Here is a 20,534-nt window from a genome sequence, read left to right as displayed (position 1 = left end):
ACAATGGGTGTTTTTCGCCTACCATAAAAAAAATCTCAAAGTAACCAGCAATCTTTGAGTCTACATTCACAAGCTTTACCAACAAGCATAAATTCCCCACCTATTTCCCAAGCATATCAACTCTCTCCCCCACCCACCATGTGTGATGTCAAGCAGAAATCGCTGGAGACATATTGTGTCGATGATAGCGACCTTATGCTTGTCTCCAAGTTTTCCAAGTATGACGCACACTTGGTTGTGGCCAACGACGAACTTATTGTTTACACGTCTTCCAAGCTTTCCACTATTCGTGTCGTTATGCAGCATTCTAGTAAACACTACAGTTTTGATGCTGAAGTCAATGGCCGCATTTCTGACCTCGTACTTTCAGAGTTTTCGGATCCATCAAGGTCTCTTCTTATAGTTGCTTCGCGCGACTCTGGCATTTTTGCTTTTTGGATATTGCGCCATGACGACTCTGGTCTCCCCGCTGTCTTGACTAGAAAAATTACTGAAGTTCCCAAAGAGGTCAAGTTCACAACTTATAAGAAACATGATGCTCATGTTGCTTTTGCATGGAAAAATAATATTGATGTTCTGACCATTTCTGACAACCGTGAAGCTATTGCTGCTGCTACTCCCTTGACTGAGGAAGAAAACTCTTCTCGCGGAAAAACAAGTAAACGAGGAGCTCTCATTGAATCTTTTAGCAGACTGCAGTATATACGCTTTCAATTTGCTGATTACAATATTGAAAGCTTTGCAGTTTCTCCAAAATTTAAGTCTATTGCGGCCTTTTTCTCCGAATCTCCCGGTGGCAGTTATGCTGGCCCTGCTTTTGATATTATTAGCATCCCAACCTTGGATGACCGTGTGGCTCTTCCAGCTCAACGCATTCGCATTGACAGAAGCCAAGAATCGACCCTTAATGCCACAGTAGACATTCCCAATGGATGCTCCATCAACTTTTTTGCTCGCCCTAATTCACCCTCAGAATATGTTTTAATTGGTTATGAAAATAATTCAGTTCTTAGCTTAATGTCGGTTCATAACACATTCACATTTTTTCCAATTGATTTACGCTCTGAACTTTCTGAAACTTCTCTTTCTTCAGTTTATTTCGATAAAACTCTGCTAGTGGCAATGGTTGTTTCCAATGATAAATCAAAAATTATCCTAATTTTGTTTGAGTTCCCAACAGACAAGGATATCTCTATCCGTCTTATTAAGATTGTTTTACCTCAGAGTTTAAACGTCCTTGATTGTGCTATATTCCATTCACTAGAACCAGAAAACTATGCTAATAAGGATGTTGTGGACCTCTACATTTATCACTCTCGCGGCATTGCCATTGCTCCTGTTGTCATTCGTGAATGGGTGCCAGAGCATGAGAAAGTGTCAAAGCCAACTACTCCGGTTACTGCTCCTCCAAAATCTGAGCAATTGCTGATGGCTTGTGTTGATCGATTTGTTCAAAACAACCAATATGAGTGTGGTGACGAGCATGCACAGTTTTTGAAAGACTTTTTTTCAAAGAGTGACTTTTTAGAAGTTTTTACAGAAATTGTTGCTCAGCGGCTAGGGAAAGAATCGTTCAATAAATCAACGGAGCAGATAAAACTTCTAGAACCCTCAAAAGAAAATATTAAGGAAGAAATCGAGGAAGAAATCAAGGAAGACATTAAGGAAGAAAGTGATTCTGAAGAACAAAATGGCCAGCATATCCCCCCTGATCTCATCAACTCTTTAGAAGAAGCATCTAGTTCCGAACCACGAACTGAATCACGAACTGAGAAACGGGCATCCTTTATCCCCCCACCACCAGGTCTATCTTCAAGAACTAATTCAACTGCATTTTCAAATGCCTTCACAAGTCCTTTTTCATCCCCTGGCTTTGATGGTATGTCACACGCTCTCCCCAAACAGCAAAACACCACTTCATTTGATCTTATTCAGAAACCAACCCCGCTCCAGCAACCAACACCACAAAACGCATTATATCAGGATCTTCGAAGCAGTTTTGTATCTCCACCGGCTTCTTCATCAATTACATCCCCAGTGCCATTACAGAAGGGCGTTTCACGATTATCAATTGGTGGCACTACTCTTGGACAAAGTAATGGCTATTCCTCTCAAATCTGGGGGTCTACTAGTGCATACACAGGATCGATATCATCGAATCTCACTAGCTATCGTCAACCATCCTTAACACAGCAGCAACCTCAGATACAACTTCAATCACAAATCCAACAGCAGCAACAGCAATTATCTTCTCAACAACCGCAAGCTGAGTTGCCACCACCTGAAAAATTTCGGTCTCTTGTCTCTCCACCTTTGAGTCAACCTCCTTTTACTCCACAAAAGCAAGCCCCTTCTGCGGCAACCATACCTAGTCAACAGCTTCCATACCCTCAGTGTGAAAGTGATACACCGTTTCCTGAACTCCCAGCGGTTGGAGGATCTGTCCAGGAATCTTTACCAGTGGCTCCTCCAGCTCAGACAAGCTATCTAGTAATTGAACCACCTCAGAGCGATGAGATTTCAACACGCGAGCGGGGTATCATTCGAAGCATTATTCAACAAGACCCTTTAGGAGCTTTTCATTATTTCCGTTCGCCAGAAGAATCCAATGATACTAATGGAACTAGCAGTAGACCTATCGATTTGGGCCGGTTATTATCATGTGCCATGTACATTACTACTGCGGCGGGAGGAAGTCATGGTAGCGAAAATGCTACCCTGATAGAGCAGCAGCTTTTGGAAGACACTGATAACAAGGTTTCTGGGTCTGCTACGCCATTCATCATAAGTGCAGACGCATGGACTGAGCCATTATCTGTCACTCTGCCAGAGCTCATGAAGTGGTCACATCGTACGTTCGGTCCACGTTTTTTCTTAATTCTTGGATACGTTGCTTGCCTTGTGAGCCCTGCTCTCAATGCCCCATCTCTTGATACTCCGATTGCAGACCAACGTCGATCTCTGGCTGAACGAGTTAAGTGGGCTGTTGCTTTACTCTCAGTGGTTAATAGTCTGGTATCGTTGAGCAATATAAATAGCGATTCAGGATACGCTGATAAGAATGATGGTGAAGATTACGATATTCTTAACGAAGAAGAGAACGCAGAGGTGGCACGCGCCCAATGGACAGACAGCAAAGAGCTTGTAGCGCCTACACTTACACAAATACGCAACGATGTATTGTCATTGAACTCTGGATCTGTTGAAACGTTAAGCCCCATTATTAGCGATTTATTGAAAATCATCACTAATCTCATGGCGTGATGATATGAAGAAGTTAAAATAAGATTTGTAAAAAAAAAATAAAACCATTTCAACTACATAGAATAATAAAACAAAAAAAATAAGAAATTAACCACGGGAAAATAAAGAAAAAAAGTGTATAATGATAATTAAGTCATGCATCTGCTAACGCGCCCATCTAAAATTATTTTCCGGTCTTCTTATTCTTTTTTGATGGAGTGACAGGGCGGGCGTTACCATAAACATACTTTTGCTTCTTCTCTGCGGGCTTGAGAATCTGGAAAGAACACAGGAGACTTTCGTCGACACTCATCATGGCACCAGCATTGTCAAACTCACCACAGTAGTTGGGAGCCGAGAAGAGAGTCACTAGTTGACGCTTAGAAAAGAACTCATAACCATCTTCGACGACCTGATGTGCACGGCAAATCAGATCCATATCATGCTTTTGCAAAAACCGCGACACCACATCTGGTCCGAAAGTAAAAGATACACCACGATCATTCTCGCTCCATCCAACAATATCTTTATCAGGGTCAGACCACAGCAGGTCACATAAAAGACCAATATCGGGAATGTCGGTTGGTCGCATAACGCGACGAATCTGTTCCATAGAGTTCAAGTCGGGAGAAAGACCGCCATGCATGGTGAAGATCTTCTCATCTATAATGGCTGCAATAGGGAGACAGTTGAAGCAGTCAGTAAAGGTCTTCCACAGCTTAATGTTGTATCTGCGCTTGCCTAGAGGAAAAAAAGTTAGTTATGGTATTCAACAAAGATTTTAATGCCATTCTTTTTACTTACATTCGTCGTAAAAGCCGTAAATACGGTTGATAGAGGCACATTCGTGATTGCCTCTGAGAATGAAAAAGTTTTCAGGGTATTTAATTTTGTAAGCCAACAAAAGGCAAATAGTTTCTAAAGATTGTTTTCCTCTATCGACATAGTCACCGAGAAACAGATAATTTGCCTCTGGGGGAAAGCCACCGTATTCGAAAAGGCGGAGCAAGTCATAATATTGACCATGAATATCGCCACAAATCTAACAGAGTCAGAATATTATTCAAAAAAAAAAAACGCGCAGATAATCAAGTTTACATACCTTTATAGGAGCCTCAAGCTCAAGTAATATAGGTTGCTGGATGAAAATCTCTCTGGCTTTTGTGCATAGGTATTGAATTTCGTGTTCAAGCAGGTCAACCTGCTTTCCGGGTCTTGAGCCTCTAACTTCAAGAAGTCTATCGATAATGGACTCGAGATCAGCTTCGTGTGCGTCGGCCATGGTGAAAGTGAAGTTTTCTAATAGAAAATAGTAAAAATGGCAATAAAGGAGGTTTAAGGGGGTTTGGCCTTCTGCTGTTAAGAGACAATGCCTGAAAGATTGAGATTGGTTTGTTAAACCGGCGTTTTGATGAGTTGAAAAAAAAGGGGGAAGAAAGAATAAAAAAGTGGGAAAATTGTAAATTAGTTATTTTTGAGAAAGACACAAATATTTGTGTAAAAATTAAAAAACAAACACTAATATTTGGCAATTGTGATTTAAATGAACACAAAATTTGGTTTAAATGTTGTTCATCAAAAATTTGTGTTAAAAATTTGCCACGTTCCAAAAACAAAATTTACCCACAAACTTTTCATAGACACAAATTTTTAAAGTCACGCAACAACCAAACACAAAAGTAAAACAAATTGCCTCTTTGATCTACACAAATCTAAAATTTTATTTCAAAAATAATCTTGAAAAATTGTAAATATTATTCAAAATTTTTTTTATTTCTTCGTAAAATCCTACATCATTATTATTTTTTTTTTAAATAAATAATTATAATATTTATCGAGTCTTGATAACTCCTGCAGCAATGAGCAAGTTGATCTTCCGACGTACATCTGGGTTCTGCATGTGATCGCGCAGAGCAGCAGGGTTGCTCTGAGCTTGTTGTAGAATGGAGTTCATAACAGGATCTTGAAGGATGCTAGCAATTTCAGGATCCTTGCTGACTCTTTCCAAAGTCTGTTCATTAGTTTCACCTTCAGTGGCAGCAAATCGGGCAGAAACAGCCTTGTTGTAAATATCATCAATTTCACCAGAATGCTTATTCTGAGTATCAATGAGTCGGGCAGCATCAAGAGTCTCAATGCACTTGGCATAATCGCGCATAGCCAGCTGCGCAGTTGCCTTTCTGCTATAAGCTTTGAAGAAGTTAACATCCTTAGAAATGGCGGTGTCACAGTCCTTGACCACCTCGGGGAATGACATGAGCTTGAGATAAGCAGCAGCACGATTAGCGTAGCCACGAGGATCCTCAGGAGCCCTCTTGATTGCTTCAGTATAAAGCTTAACAGCCTCCGGCCAATTAGCCTCCTTGAATTTAGCATTTCCATCTTCTCTGGCCTTTTCGGCAAGTTCAGGGTTAATGTAGTCTTGAGCCTCCTTATTCTTAAGCTCTTTTTCAGTAGCTCTCAACTTGGCAAGTACATCAGGGGTTCTGTGCTCTGTCAAAGCCTTGTTGTAATATAGAATTGCGTTGTTAAGATCGCCAGACTTATGATAGGCATTGGCAGCGCGCGCAAAGGCTTTAGCAATAAGTTTGTAGTCAGCGAAAACCTCACGGCCATACTCAACAGCCTCATGGCAAGTAGCAATGGCACTATCATAGTCACCCTTTTCAAATTCAGCGGCAGCACGGTTATTGAGGTATGTGATATCCTTGTTGAGCTCCCAAGCTTGGTTGTAAAAGCCGATAGCTTCATCGAACTTTCTAGCCTTATATGCAGAGTTACCAGAGGCCTTAGCCTCATCAGCCTTGGCCTTGGCTTCTTTCTTAGCGGCTTCTTCAGGGTCAACCTCCTCTTCCTTTTCTTCAACCTTGGGTTCAGGCTTAGGCTCTTCCTTAGGAACAGAGGGATTCTCAGCAGCAGAAGCCGGGGCACCAAAATCAGGAATATCAATATCAGCATCGATTCCCAAAGCCACAGCAATGGCCTGCATAATTCTGGTGTCGGGAGCGGCGGTTTTGAATGAAGCCATTGGGTTTTTAGCAGCCTCATTAAGCTTTGCAACAAAGGCAGGGTCCTTCATGGACTCAGCTGTCTTGGGATTACTTCTGAGTCTTTCCATAGTTCTTGGATCAGTAAAAATGCTAGTCATTGCAATATCAGGATTTTGGCCATCAGCTGCAGCCTCACGGTCAATGGCTTCCTTGACGGCATTAAGGCCACTGGAAGCCTGAGCGTTACTGGGCTCCTTTTCCAAGGCAGTCTCATAGGCATCATGAGCACCAACAAGGTCACCAAGGCCAAACAGAGCAGCTCCCTTTCTATTCCAGCCCTTAGCCCAGCTAGGGTTGAGCTTGACGCAAATCTCAGCATCATTGAGAGCACTTTCGTAATTCTTCATGGAGGCATAGGAACCAGATCTGTTTGAATAAAGAACATGTGCAGTAGATTCAGGAGCAACCTCAATGGCCTTTGTGAAGAACTCAATGGCAGCAGGGAAGTCCTTTTTGGCGAAGGCAGCATTACCTTGAGCTTTTAGCTGTTCAAAGTTAGTCATTAGAACATAAAAAAGAATCCAATTTTCTACCAAAACATACCGAATCAGCGTCAGACATTTTGTTGATATATAAATGTAAAAATTTGATAGACTATTAGAGATAATTTTTTGAGTAGTTCTCTAAAAAAAATTCAAGAGCGGGGAGGGGTGGTTTTTAAATCAGATGCGAAGAATCACCTGGAAATTCTCACGACAATATTCATGGGAGGTTCTAGAAAAATAAGACTAGTCAGTTCTTACATAAGTTAGGTAACGTGACTGTTTACATAATACCATTTTTTTTTACGCGACGCGTTGTTTATGCTGGTAGGTGATTGTTTATTTTTGTTTGTTTGTTTACTTGTAATTCCAGTGCTAATTATTTTGTTTACTTGTTTATTTGTTTACCTTAATTCTTCTTTCCTTTTCAACAATTTTCGTTAATACAAAACTTATTAACATGTCCTACGATCGAGGAAGAATCACAACAACATCTGTTCTCCCAGGCGAAACTTCAAATGAGCCGAACTTATCTCATATTCAGGCCATTTTTCGTTCTTTTATTTTAGAGTTCTGGGTCAATAATAGCTATGTATATCGTGACCAACTGAGGGAGAATGTTCTCTCCAAAAACTACTCTTTGACTGTGAACATGGAGGATATCATTGCTTACAATGAAGATATTGGCCAAAAGATTTCTGAGCAACCTGGTGAAATTCTTCCTCTTTTTGAGAAAGCTATTCGTGACGTTGCAAAACAGATTGTTTACCCCTCCCTAATTGCTGCACAAAATACATCTGCCGAAAATGGTGAAAGTTCCAACGAAGAAGGTATCAATAACGGTTCTAATGAAACACATGTCAACCCTCAAGCAGCAATTTCTGCTATTCCTGTGTGTCAGATTATTCTTAAATCTAACTCGAATCCTCTTTCAATTCGAGAGCTGAGCGCTTCTTACATATCGAAGCTAGTAAAAATACCCGGTATTGTCATTTCCGCTTCTACTCTTTCTTCAAAAGCCACTTCTTTACAACTTATTTGTCGAGGATGTAACCACCTTCATAGAATTGAAGTGGACAGCGGATTTTCAGGAATAAGTTTGCCTAGTCGTTGTTTGGCAGTTTCTGATTCTAACCAGCGTCAAGGCTGTCCGCCTAATCCTTATGTTGTTTTCCATGAACATTCTTCATTTATTGACCAGCAGTCATTAAAATTACAGGAAGCTCCCGATATGGTCCCTGTAGGTGAAATGCCACGGCACATTCTTTTGTCGGTTGATCGAAATTTATGTAACCAGGTCACCCCTGGTACTCGATGCACTGTTATTGGCATCTACTCTATTTTTTCAAAGTCCAGCAATATTAAAGGAACTCCTAATGCAGTGGCTGTAAGACATCCTTATCTACGGGTCGTTGGTATACAACAGGATGCGGGTCATGATCTCATGCGCAATATGGTTTTTTCTGAAACAGAAGAAGAAGAATTTATCAATATTTCCAAAAATCCTGATTTATATGAAATCTTTGCCAGAAGTATTGCTCCTAGTATTTATGGTAATGAAGACGTTAAAAAGGCAATTGCATGTTTATTGATGGGCGGTTCGAAAAAGATTTTGCCTGACGGCATGCGCCTTCGTGGCGATATCAATGTTTTACTTTTGGGCGACCCAGGTACCGCTAAATCTCAGCTTTTAAAATTCGTGGAAAAGGTTTCTCCTATTGCGATTTACACTTCTGGTAAGGGTTCATCTGCAGCTGGTTTGACGGCTTCTGTGCAGAGAGATGCAGGGTCTCGAGAGTTTTATCTTGAAGGTGGTGCAATGGTGCTTGCTGACGGCGGTGTCGTGTGTATTGATGAGTTTGACAAAATGAGGGATGAAGATCGAGTTGCCATTCACGAAGCCATGGAACAACAGACTATTTCAATTGCCAAAGCTGGAATCACTACTATTCTTAACTCACGGACAAGTGTTTTAGCTGCTGCCAATCCGATTTTTGGCAGATATGATGAGATGAAAAGTCCCGGAGAAAATATTGATTTTCAAACAACCATTTTGTCAAGATTTGACATGATTTTTATTATTAAAGACGAGCACAATGAGCAAAGAGATAAAGAAATTGCTCATCACGTTATGAATATTCACATGAATAAAGCAGCTACAGAAGCAGTAGGTGAGATACCCATTGAAAAGATGAAGAGATATATTGCCTACTGCAAGTCTAAGTGCGCACCGCGACTTTCTCCAGAAGCTTCACAAGCCCTTTCTAGTGAATTTGTTGAAATCCGACAAATTGTTCAACAACAAGAGCAGGACTCAAATGAAAGATCATCAATTCCAATTACTATTAGACAGTTGGAAGCTATTATTCGTATTTCTGAATCTTTGGCCAAACTGCGACTCTCACCTGTCGTTACAACGGAGCATGTCCAGGAAGCTATGCGGCTATTCCAGTGTTCTACAATGGCAGCTGTAGAATCAGGAGCAGGAACCAGACAGGAGCTTGTTCACGAGGTTAACAAGATTGAACAAGAACTTAAACGACGGTTGCCAATTGGGTGGAGCACGTCTTATCAACGACTGCTAAACGAGTTTGTGCAATCGGGTAGATACCAGCAAAACGCGCTGGACCGCGCTCTGCTGATGCTTGAGCGGCGAGAAACAATTCAATTCCGACACCAACGTAAACAGATTTTTCGATCCGGTATTTAGGACTTTTCACTCTAAGTTTAGAATGGTTTTATTTTTAATTTTTTAAGTGTATTTTTATTAGAAATGGGAATTATTTATGATATGAAATCTGGTTGTTATTACAATTACAAGATTTATTACACTTTATATATCTTACATAATATTGTAACAAATGCTGTTATTTTTGTTATTTTTTTCATTTTTTTCTTCCACTTTAATCGCCAATTCGCACTTCCCCCCAAGAAATCTTTCATTCCATTACCGACGCGTCTTTTTTTTTTTTTTTTTTTTTTTTTCAAAAATATATATATATTTATATATATAAAATTGTATTATAAAACAAATTCACATTCTCCCATAACATAAAATAAAGCTTTTACAAAATGACTGGAAGAGGAACTAGAGGAAGACCTCGTGGAAGCACTGCTCAGGCAATGCAACAACAGCAGGCTGCTGCCGCTGCTGCTGCCCAACAACAACAATTACTTCAACAACAACAGCAAGCCGCAGCACACCAGCAGCAGCTGTTAAAACAACAGCAACAACAACAGCAACAGCAGCAACAGCAGCAACAGTATAATATCCCTCCACCGCCTCCCGGTACACAGCAGCAGCCTCAACCAGGAGATCAACCAACTCTTTATAATAAACCTACTGACAAAAACTTGTCACTGCTATTTGACGAGCTTTTGCCCGAAGCCCAGATGTATCATAAGCTGCAGGAAGTAGAGCGAAAGATTGACGCGACACTTTACCGTAAAAAGCTGGATCTTCAGGATCTAATGGCTAGAAATATGAGAACGCATGAGACTATGCGAATATTCATTTCCAACTCTGTGAAAGACCAACCTTGGCAAGTAATGGCCGCTGGTTTGGATGACGGTAGCAATACCTTTGTCTTTGATGGGAGCAGTACGACTCCATCTTTTAATTTAAGAATCGAGGGCCGTTTACTTGACAATAAAGAGCCTCTAGATTCCTCAAAGCGCCGTCTTTTTTCTTCATACTTTACCAGCATAATTGTCGAGTTTGAGAATCTCAGCGACCCATCTGAAAGAACCATAGCCGAATGGCACGAGACAACTGATCCTCTTGAAAAGCAGGCTGCAGTGGCTCAACAGCAACAAAATAAACTGGGGTTTGATATTTTGGACATTAGACGGAATGGCGATCGTCCTATTAAGGCCAAAATTCTTTTCCAGGTTAAGGAGTACCCAGATAAATTTATGCTTTCACCGCAGTTGGCACGTATCATTGCGTTAGACGAAGAAACAAAAACTGGCGTTGTTTTTGCTCTTTGGCAGTATATCAAGTTTAACAAACTTCAGGATATTGAACATAAAAGAACAATCAAGTGTGATGCAGCTCTCAAGAAACTTTTTGGATGCGACAGCTTTTTCTTTGCTCAAATCCCCACGCTTATTCAACCTTTTTTGCTACCACGAGCCCCCATTATCATTGATTATACCGTTCAAGTTGACAAGGAAAACAATATCGGTGATTTTGTTTTTGACATTGAGATTGAGAAGGATCATCCCATGAAGGAGGAAATGGCAGAATTGTTGGGTAATTGGAACGAACACCAGGCCGAAATCCAAACCCTGGACGATCAGATTGCACAAACCATTCAAGCCATGAATGCCAACAGACTCAAATATCAGTTTATGGATTCAATGGCTAAAAACCCTGTTGACACTGTTTCACAGTGGCTTGAATCTCAAGCCAGTGATTTGCGTTTGATTATGAGTGACAAGGGCTTCAACGAAGAAGAGGTTAGAAGGTCGGACTTTTACACCGATGACGTGCTGAATCAGACAATTCATATGTTTCTGAATACAAAGCGATGATAATGATGATATTGATAATAATAATAATAATAATAATAATATTATTAATAATAATGACAACTTTAAATTCAATCTTGTTTTTTTTTTTTTTCTTTTTTTACGTAGATTTTACAAGGATTGCTTTAGTTTTTTTTTCAAAGTTACTAGACAAGGTTACTGCTGGTAGTACTTAGTGTGATGTGTGGGTGTGCTTGTGTATGACTCTTTATTGGACAAATCACGCCCATATAGGTGTCACGAAAAAAAAAAAAAAAATTTAACAAATTTTTTTCCACAAAACTTTCATTTCCTTTCTCCAACAACATTCAACATTTGAAAAACTACACAGTCCAATATATAACAATGGTCGTCGCTAGCCAACAGTATTTTTCTACCAGATCCTCTGACAAAGCCATCTCTTTTGAGGAGGCTATCATGACTGGTCTTGCTCCCGATGGAGGTCTCTACATTCCCACCGCCATCCCCACTCTTCCTGAGGACTTCCTCACCAAGTGGGCCAACCTGAGCTTCCAGGAGCTTGCTTTCGAGATCCTCTCACTCTACATTTCCCGCCAGGAGATCCCTGCTGATAATCTCAAGGAGATCATTGAAAAGTCTTACAGCACCTTCCGTTCTAAGGATATCACTCCTACCACCACTCTTAACAAGGACATCAACCTCCACCTGCTCGAGCTATTCCACGGCCCTACCTACGCTTTCAAGGATGTTGCTCTGCAATTTGTCGGTAACCTTTTCGACTTTTTCCTCACCAGAAGAAATGAAGGTAAGGCTCCTACCGACCCTTCTAGAGAAACCATCACCGTTGTCGGTGCCACTTCTGGTGACACCGGTTCGGCTGCCATTTACGGTCTTCGCAATAAGAAAAATGTCTCCGTTTTTATTCTCTTCCCCACCGGTAGAGTTTCCCCTATCCAGGAGGCCCAGATGACTTCTGTTCTCGACCCCAATATTCATACCATTTCTGTTAAAGGTACCTTTGACGACTGCCAGGACCTTGTTAAGCAAGTCTTTGGCGACAAGGCCTTCAACGACAAGTACCACGTTGGTGCTGTCAACTCCATTAACTGGGCCCGCATTCTTGCTCAGATCACCTACTATTTCCACTCTTTCTTCACTCTGGCCCGAAAAATTGAGGGCGGTGCTCAGGCTCTCGCTGATAAGATCAACTACATTGTCCCCACTGGCAACTTTGGTGACATTCTCGCTGGCTTTTACGCTAAGCAAATGGGCCTTCCCATCAACAAGCTCACTGTCGCCACTAATAGCAACGACATTCTCCACAGATTCCTTCAGTCTGGTGTTTATTCTAAGAGTGCTTCTGCTGAGGCTGGCCCTGTTGTCCACGCCACTCTTTCTCCTGCCATGGACATTCTTGTTTCCTCCAACTTTGAGCGCTACCTTTGGTACGCTGCTCGCACTACCACTGATTCCAACGAAGAGGCTGGCCAGCTTGTCAATCAGTGGATGACTGATCTTAAGGCCACTGGCAAGTTCAGCGTTTCTGAGAAGGTTCTTGCCACCGCCCGTCTCCAGTTCTCCAGTGAGCGTGCTTCCGATGAGGAAACCACTGCCACCATCAAGAAGGTTTACACAGAAATCTCTCCCAAGTACATTTTGGACCCCCACACCTCAGTTGCTGTTTTCGGAGCCCTTAACGTCATTGAGAAGACCGATGCTGCTGATCACCACCACGTTGCTCTGTCTACTGCTCACCCTGCTAAGTTTGCTGATGCTGTTGACTTGGCTCTTGAGGGTCAGGAGGGATACAATTTTGAGAATGATGTTCTTCCTCAAGAGTTTAAGGAGCTTCCTGGCAGAGAGAAGAAGAATCTCTTTGCTGACAAGCCTGATCTTGAGTTAATAAAGTCCATCATTGTTGATGAGCTCAAGAAGGAAAATTAGACTTAGTCATGACTAAAACAAAAAAAATAAAAATAAAAAAGGGGAATAATTTATTTTTTTGGCTTTTCATTTAATTGTATATTTTTCTAATGCATTCTAAAGATGTGATGTAATTTTTATAAATTCGATTCATTTTAAGTGAACTCGAAGAAAGTAGCTGGAGATCAGTAATCTTTATTACATAATATTTTATTAATGTTATGTAATAATTATTTGTGTTTATTAAAAAAAAATTCATTCGAAAAGATTGCCACTTTTTTAGATTTACATGGAACGCTTATTGTCTTGCCTCTGTTAAAAGATTTGCGTTTTTAATACCAAAAAATAAAGCATTTCATTTTAAAATCATTGAATTCACTTTATTTTGGAGTGCTTATTTTTTTAATTACTACCTTTTTATCATATTCCATTACATAAACTATTCTAAAACAAGCTCTTGACCTTTTTAAAAGCCCATTATTCACTTGAAAATCACCTGTCCTCTTTAGTTGTTTAAAACCCCCTTTCAGTTGAATAATTTTTATTGCTATATATTAAAATACTTTGATAAAAGTTTGTTATTGCTGTAGTAAAAAAAATTGCTTTAAACTTTTAATGGAAACTAACAGAGACATGTAATTTCTGAAAGATGATAAAGATATTGGTGGGCTCAAAGAATACCCGTTGATAATTAATGTGTTAGTTTTTTTAATCCTTTTAAATTATATTTACAGCTACGATACTAAAACAACATTAAATGAGATTGAATTAAGTAATTGCCATCAACAGAAATTTAATATTAAGAGGTTTATGTTTTGCTGCTCTCTTGGCATATGATAGTATCACCAACTTTTCTTTTTAGAAACCTATGTTATATCTTTTCAAGGGTCTAAAAACATAAATTCTTGGGTTTTAAGCGAAATTTCGAGTTATAAAGTTGTGAATATGCTCTCAACTTTACATTTTTTAAACCATTTTCTACTTCTAATGCCTGTCTCACTAGGATTCCTGTGCAAAAAAAAATACTCTAGAGTGGACGGCCTTTGAAAATTTTTGATTTGATTTGTAAAAGAAATTCAAAAATAGTATTTTAGGATTATTGTTTTGCCTCAAGAGTTTCCGATAAATTAATTTTTTACAATGTCTCTAGTTTCATTTCGCTAAAAGGAATGCGGATTAAATATGGCCTAACAAGATTAAAGGTCTGAATTTCAGACTTCATGTTTTATTGATCAAATCATGACTTAATTTAACTAAATTATTTACAAAGCTTTATTTTTCAAACCGATTTTGATCATCGTGATTCCAATTCGATTTCATTACCTCTCTAAGTTAGACTTGTGACTTAAGCATTTTTACATATCTTGCTTGTATGCCTAGTTATGGTAAAATAAACAGAGACTTTCAATTTTTAAACAGATTTTTTCCTTATTAGGAAGTGTTGAAATGCCTGTAGAGACGAGGACAAAATTTAAGAGAGGAAGAGAAAATACTCAAATCACGATTATTAAGAAATGTTCAAAATAGGAAAATTCACCTCCTACCCACAGTAATTTTTTTTTGGTCTATCTATGGAAATGATTTGTTTCAAGGCTCACAAGTTCGGTTTGCAACTTAAGAGCTAAAACACAAATTTGTTTATTAGTCGAAAGTATTCAATTATGTTTTGATGTTTTCAAAGGATTTGTAAAGAGCTCAATATTCTAGGAATAGATGCCGTAGCTTTCAACAAATGAATATCATTGTACTTTGTTTATTTTTCAAAAGAATTATCTATAAATAATTGATAATTTCTCTTTTTGAATCTTTTTTTTTGTTAACCATTCACTTTTTTACTCTTTAACAAAGAACTTATTCTATATCCTAACTCAATAATTTCCTTAATAACAACTACCTCACATTCATTAACGACCAATAAAAAAATGGTTCGAGCTAATACTATTTTTGGAGCAACCGCATTTGTTTCTACTATGTCATTTGCATATCCTGTAAATGGGAATTCTTAGGCAATTTCAAATGTCAAGGTTGAGGCAAATAAGGAAGACAATCAAGCCATTGTGGACTCACCACCTGAGTCACTCGATACCGCTTCCACATTTGATTTTGATCATGACCACAAACACTTTGATTTGGATGACATGATCATTAAGGCTATTAAGGATGCAATTCACGATCACCATTTGAAGGTTCGCGACGTGACTTCAGCCTCAGACTTTAACACAGAAGTTGATACAGCGTCGACATTTGATTTTGACCACGACCACAAGCATTTTGACTTGGATGATATGATTATCAAAGCAATCAAGGATACTATTCATGACCATCATCTAAAAGTTCGTGACGGGAGCTCAAGCATAGAATCTGTGGCTGCTTCAGCTGAGGCCGATAGTGCTTCAACTTTCGATTTTGATCACGATCACAAGCACTTTGATTTGGACGACATGATTATTAAGGCTATCAAGGATTCAATCCATGACCATCACCTTAAGGTTCGGGATGAAACTTCTGCTTCAGAGCTCAATACAGCGGATGACACTGCATCTACCTTTGATTTTGATCATGATCACAAACATTATGATTTGGACGACATGATTATCAAAGCAATTAAGGATGCAATTCAGGATCACCATCTGAAAGTTCGCGACGAGACTTCAGCCTCAGACTCTAGCACTGAAGCTGATACTGCATCAAGTTTTGATTTTGATTACTACCACAAACATTATGATTTGGATGATATGATTATTAAAGTAATTAAAGATCATTTGTTGGAACATGATAGCAAGAGTCATATATTGATGTTGTAAGACTTTAAAAATAATTAATTACAAATTGAGTTATGACCTAACTAGTTAAAAGAAGAAAAAAATCGGTTTTTAAAAAAATTATGTTGTGCTTTCCTGACAAGTTTCATTTAAAATCTAAAGTTAAGACTTAGACCTTAACTGTTTAAAGTTTTAAAACTTTCTTTTCTATTTTTGCTTACCAGTTTTATGCTCGTTTACCTCAGTATTTTGTCAGTTTATATATAGTGAGCTCCATTGATAAATGAAAAGATAAGATAATCTTTTATGTGGAAATAAAAGACATTTGAAGCTCTATTTTATGCGGACCTTTATTTTCTTTTTCCTTCTTTGAACTTTTAAAAAATCTCAAATTTCTGTCATACTTCTTTCCATAATATTAGTTAAAAGGTGATGATATTTTTAAGTTGATTTTAGTTATAATTTTACAACTTTTTTGTAATAAACGGTATATTAAAAAAATACAAAATTACTATGAGCTTTAAATGAATGCTTGTTTTATTAAGTTTAATCCCCGGAATCAAGCTCCATTGAATGTTTCAAAAAAGTGATTTCCTATTCATTACTTTTCATATAAAATAAAGCTTTAATTTATTTGGCTATTACAGGGTCACATATTTTGCGCTTTTATTTGTATTGACATGTTGTTTTTCTCATCAGATAGCAATTGCTGGTGAATATTGATAACTACAACTTAAACATGTTTTGTTTTTCTCAACATTTTTTTAAATGAAGCAGGGCAATGGATTGTGCAATTAACAATTTGAATTTATTCAATAAATCAATGAAATAGTTTTTGATATTCTTTTGAAATTTTCATTATAAATAGTACTCAATTTTTCTTCAAATAATTTTTTTTATCATTCTTTCTCATTTTATTATTATATCTTATCAGTTAAATCTTCACAATCATTTAAACGATTTATAACTTTCGTTACTGTCAATACTCGCTTTTCATCCATCAGCTTTTCACTTCATTAAATATTATCAAAATGGTTCAATCTAACATTATTCTCGGTGCCACAGCTCTCATTTCTTCCATGTCCTCTGTAGCTTTGGCCTTTCCAGTAAAGGAAAAGGGTTATGACCACATGGCTCTTGAAGCCTCTTTAAACAACGCTGGAGAAGATAATAAAAAGCTTAACGCTAGAGCTGAAGGTGAACAGGCTTTTTCTTCTGCTGAAACTCTTACTCGCACTGACTCAATGGCGGCACTTGAAAATCTTTCCAATAAATACGACAATGCTTCCACAGATCAAAAACTTGTCGATATCGCCTCAACATTTGACCATGACCACGACCACAAACACTTTGACCTTGACGACTACATTATTATGGCTATTAAGGAACACATCAAGCAGCATCAGGCCCAGCAAGCTACTGCCCAGGCTCAACGTGCTCAATCCGCTCAAGCTGCTCAGGCTTCCAAACTTAACGCTAGAGATGAGACTTCAAGTTCTGATTCTGAATCTACAGATTCTGACAGTGCTGCGACCTTTGATCACGATCATAAGCACTTTGATCTTGACGACTACATTATTATGGTTATCAAAGATTCAATTAAACAACATCAGGCCCAGCAAGCGGCTGCTCAAGCCCAACGTATTCAAACCTCTCAAGCTACCCAGGCTTCCAAACTTAACGCTAGGGATGAGACTTCAAGTTCTGATTCTGAATCTGCTGAAGTTGACAGTGCAGCTACATTTGATCACGATCACAAGCACTTTGATCTTGATGATTATATTATTTTGATGATTAAGGAATCCATTAAGCAGCATCAAGCTCAACACCAAGCTCAAGTTGCTGCTCAGCAGGCTCAAAAGGCTTCCCAACAAGCTCAGGCAGTTAACCTTAAGCTTCTTTTATAATTTTTTTTTAAAAAAATGACCAAAAATTTTGAATCTTATAGTTTAAAATAATAAATTCAAAAAGGAAACCAAATGAATTTTTATGGAGCAATTTTTTTTAAGTTTTTTAAATGAAAAAAATTTTTATGAAAAAAGTTACATTTTATTAAGCTAAGTAATTAAGCAATTTTTAGTATCGGTTGATACTTGCAAACTTATCTCAAGGATCAATAATTTACCAAATGCTCATTTTAGCAACCATTTTTGTACAGTATCCAACTTTGTTACTCCTGCATAAATTTACTAATTAGTAAATTTAAATTTTTAAATAAACTTATAAGTTTATTCAAAAATTTCAAGCATCAATTTTTTTGAGTTGAAAAAATTGAATATAAAAAGCCCAGTTTCCCTCTATAATTTTTGTTTTCTATTATCTTAAAACTCAACTGGTCTAAATATGTCTACTTCCAATGACCTTGACCTTCAAGGTCTTTCAAAAGATTTTCTTTTAGAAATTCAAAAGTTTTTGCCTACTCAAAGTGTTATAAATTTGAGTCAAACAAGCCGCTGTCTACAAAGTATATTTCGAGGACCTTCTTGGAACAAATGCTTGGTATTTTTTGATAAATCTTTTCAAAAAAAAGAAAATTATGAAAGAGAGTATCCTGGTTATCGTCAAACTTCTGGAAAAGTATTTGGGAATCCCCAAAATTATGGATGGTTTTTAAGTTCCAATGTAACAATGGTTGTTATTGTTAACCAGGAAGAAGAAGAAACCTTGGAAGGTTTAATGAGTAAATTTACTATTACTCGGAACTCTCATAAACACATTCAAATTTTTAAAACCGATTATCCAATTATGAAAAGCATAGAGTTTCATAATTGGAGACCCTCATATCTGGAATCGAAATTTTTTAAGTCTGTTGCTAATAACTTTATCAATTTAACCGATTCCAATGGCAACCAAAACACTGACTTTGAGGTTCGGCTTACTAGTCTTATAAACACTAAAGGAAATCTTTTTTTATATATGGGAGACCTTTTTAACAATGTTCCCAATGTCTTTAATAATATTTCTGAGCTCCAAATATATAAAATGAGTGAAAGAAAAGAAGAAGATGTAAAAAACTTCCCACCTAACCTTAGTTTAAAAAATCTGAAGGTACTTCAAATTCTTGCATCTTCCTTTTGTTATACTGAATATATGGTTAAACAACTAAAAAATATGCCAAATCTTCATTCACTAACAGTTGAGCTCACAATCATTGCCATGGACGATGAAGAAAGAATTGAAAATATTTTTATTGAGAAAAGTCATTTGGATACAATTCAATCTATTCCCAAAAATATTGATTCCTGTGGAGTTTATTTCATAATAAAGTCGGGTATATCATATCCAGGGAACAAATACTTAACTTTCTTTTTTCACTCTCCGCTATTAAATCTTTCTTCGTTTGATAAAGTGTTTTTACCAATAACTCATTTTGTCACTGCATATGATGTTTTCAAGTTTTTTAAATTTCCAAAAATGGTTGAGCTAGGATATTATCGTCATCCATCAGATGATCGCAATCGCGGATCCATAAATTTTCAAAAAGATATTATTTTACCAATAAACAATAACTTGTTGACTTCACTTTCAATAAATGAGAGTGGAACAGGAGTTATTTCTGGTTTTCACAATTTTTTTGAGAAATTGACTAATCTTACTAAACTGACTTATACCACTATTTTTCCATATGAATATTTTGATGACCTTCGTGAGTTCATAAAATTTGGTATAACTAAAAGAGCTTTTAAAGCAGCATATCTAGATATATCAAGCTTTTACGAGGCTCTCCCTTTCGATTTGGATACTATATTAGATTTAGTTGGACAGTCCACAGCAGATCATCAGAAAATGTTTTTCATCTTCGAACTAGCTCTTGTTGCGATTTTTAATAAACCTTTAGAATTCAACACTGCCCTTCAAGATTCAGAACATATGAAAATTATTATGGTTGATGGTACATTTTTTGTTGTTGCTAGGTTAATTTCCTTTTATGAAGGTTTGTTTCAACTTGTGAATACGCATCCATCACTCAAAAGTTTTGTCTTTGGGACGGTCAGGGGATTTTATTTATCACCGGGTCTTCAAAAGATTTTAAACAGAAAAAGAAAACTACTTTCGGATTCTTCTATTCTTGGGTCTCTTGAAAAAGCTGCTATTGTTCAAAGATTTCCTTCGTTTCTTAAAAATCCTGATTTTAATAGAAAGGGATGGGATGTTTCAGACGGACTTATTAGAACACTATTTTTTGGTCTAATTCCACAAAATCAAAACTTGACATATTTGAAATGCCTCAGTCCAAACGATGGAACCACCGAGGATGAAACCTCTTTTATAAACTTTTTCAAGTCAATGAATATGGAAGAAGTTTCTGATAGTCTTGTGGCATTATATGATTTTGACAATTATCACAAGTTTGGTGGCCCAGCAAATAAGGACATGTTGACACCTGATATGGAGAACCAGGTTCGTAAAATGGATCTGTCCTGTTTGCACTCTGTTTTTAATTAATTCCTAGTATTTATTTTCAATTATCTATATTTCTTTACTGAATGATAACATACTACACTAGTAATTTTAAAAGTTAGGTATCAGTAAAGCATTAAAAAGTATCTTTTAAAAAATTTCTATTATTTTTTTTTCTT

At 37.6% G+C, this 20,534-nt stretch overlaps 9 protein-coding genes across 9 annotated transcripts; 7 read left to right on the top strand and 2 right to left on the bottom strand.

Annotated features, from left to right (window-relative positions):
- Positions 1-138: 138 nt before the first annotated feature.
- Positions 139-3,264, top strand: SAPINGB_P001296 (uncharacterized protein; the record flags this gene model as incomplete). Its single annotated transcript, XM_031996019.1, has 1 exon — positions 139-3,264. One exon carries the CDS (start codon positions 139-141, stop codon positions 3,262-3,264), a length of 3,126 nt encoding a protein of 1,041 aa, XP_031851910.1.
- Positions 3,265-3,427: 163 nt separating this feature from the next.
- On the bottom strand, positions 3,428-4,525 carry SAPINGB_P001295 (uncharacterized protein; the record flags this gene model as incomplete). The annotated part of the gene is made up of 3 exons (XM_031996018.1): positions 3,428-3,984; positions 4,048-4,285; positions 4,346-4,525. The coding sequence occupies 3 exons, from the start codon at positions 4,523-4,525 to the stop codon at positions 3,428-3,430; spliced, it is 975 nt and encodes a 324-aa protein (XP_031851909.1).
- A 549-nt stretch (positions 4,526-5,074) lies between these two features.
- Positions 5,075-6,854, bottom strand: SAPINGB_P001294 (uncharacterized protein; the record flags this gene model as incomplete). Its single annotated transcript, XM_031996017.1, has 2 exons — positions 5,075-6,778; positions 6,837-6,854. The coding sequence occupies 2 exons, from the start codon at positions 6,852-6,854 to the stop codon at positions 5,075-5,077; spliced, it is 1,722 nt and encodes a 573-aa protein (XP_031851908.1).
- A 381-nt stretch (positions 6,855-7,235) lies between these two features.
- SAPINGB_P001293 (uncharacterized protein) lies at positions 7,236-9,485 on the top strand (the record flags this gene model as incomplete). Its single annotated transcript, XM_031996016.1, has 1 exon — positions 7,236-9,485. The coding sequence occupies one exon, from the start codon at positions 7,236-7,238 to the stop codon at positions 9,483-9,485; it is 2,250 nt and encodes a 749-aa protein (XP_031851907.1).
- Positions 9,486-9,847: 362 nt separating this feature from the next.
- On the top strand, positions 9,848-11,311 carry SAPINGB_P001292 (uncharacterized protein; the record flags this gene model as incomplete). Its single annotated transcript, XM_031996015.1, has 1 exon — positions 9,848-11,311. One exon carries the CDS (start codon positions 9,848-9,850, stop codon positions 11,309-11,311), a length of 1,464 nt encoding a protein of 487 aa, XP_031851906.1.
- A 342-nt stretch (positions 11,312-11,653) lies between these two features.
- On the top strand, positions 11,654-13,213 carry SAPINGB_P001291 (uncharacterized protein; the record flags this gene model as incomplete). Its single annotated transcript, XM_031996014.1, has 1 exon — positions 11,654-13,213. The coding sequence occupies one exon, from the start codon at positions 11,654-11,656 to the stop codon at positions 13,211-13,213; it is 1,560 nt and encodes a 519-aa protein (XP_031851905.1).
- Positions 13,214-15,114: 1,901 nt separating this feature from the next.
- On the top strand, positions 15,115-15,996 carry SAPINGB_P001290 (uncharacterized protein; the record flags this gene model as incomplete). Its single annotated transcript, XM_031996013.1, has 2 exons — positions 15,115-15,117; positions 15,199-15,996. 2 exons carry the CDS (start codon positions 15,115-15,117, stop codon positions 15,994-15,996), a joined length of 801 nt encoding a protein of 266 aa, XP_031851904.1.
- Positions 15,997-16,985: 989 nt separating this feature from the next.
- On the top strand, positions 16,986-17,861 carry SAPINGB_P001289 (uncharacterized protein; the record flags this gene model as incomplete). Its single annotated transcript, XM_031996012.1, has 1 exon — positions 16,986-17,861. One exon carries the CDS (start codon positions 16,986-16,988, stop codon positions 17,859-17,861), a length of 876 nt encoding a protein of 291 aa, XP_031851903.1.
- Positions 17,862-19,368: 1,507 nt separating this feature from the next.
- SAPINGB_P001288 (uncharacterized protein) lies at positions 19,369-20,400 on the top strand (the record flags this gene model as incomplete). Its single annotated transcript, XM_031996011.1, has 1 exon — positions 19,369-20,400. One exon carries the CDS (start codon positions 19,369-19,371, stop codon positions 20,398-20,400), a length of 1,032 nt encoding a protein of 343 aa, XP_031851902.1.
- Positions 20,401-20,534: the final 134 nt, after the last annotated feature.

The sequence above is a fragment of the Magnusiomyces paraingens genome (assembly GCF_902498895.1).
Source record: "Magnusiomyces paraingens strain CBS 517.90 genome assembly, contig: contig1, whole genome shotgun sequence".
Classification (NCBI taxonomy): Eukaryota; Fungi; Ascomycota; class Dipodascomycetes; order Dipodascales; family Dipodascaceae; genus Magnusiomyces; species Magnusiomyces paraingens.
This window is presented reverse-complemented; position numbering and strand designations above follow the sequence as displayed.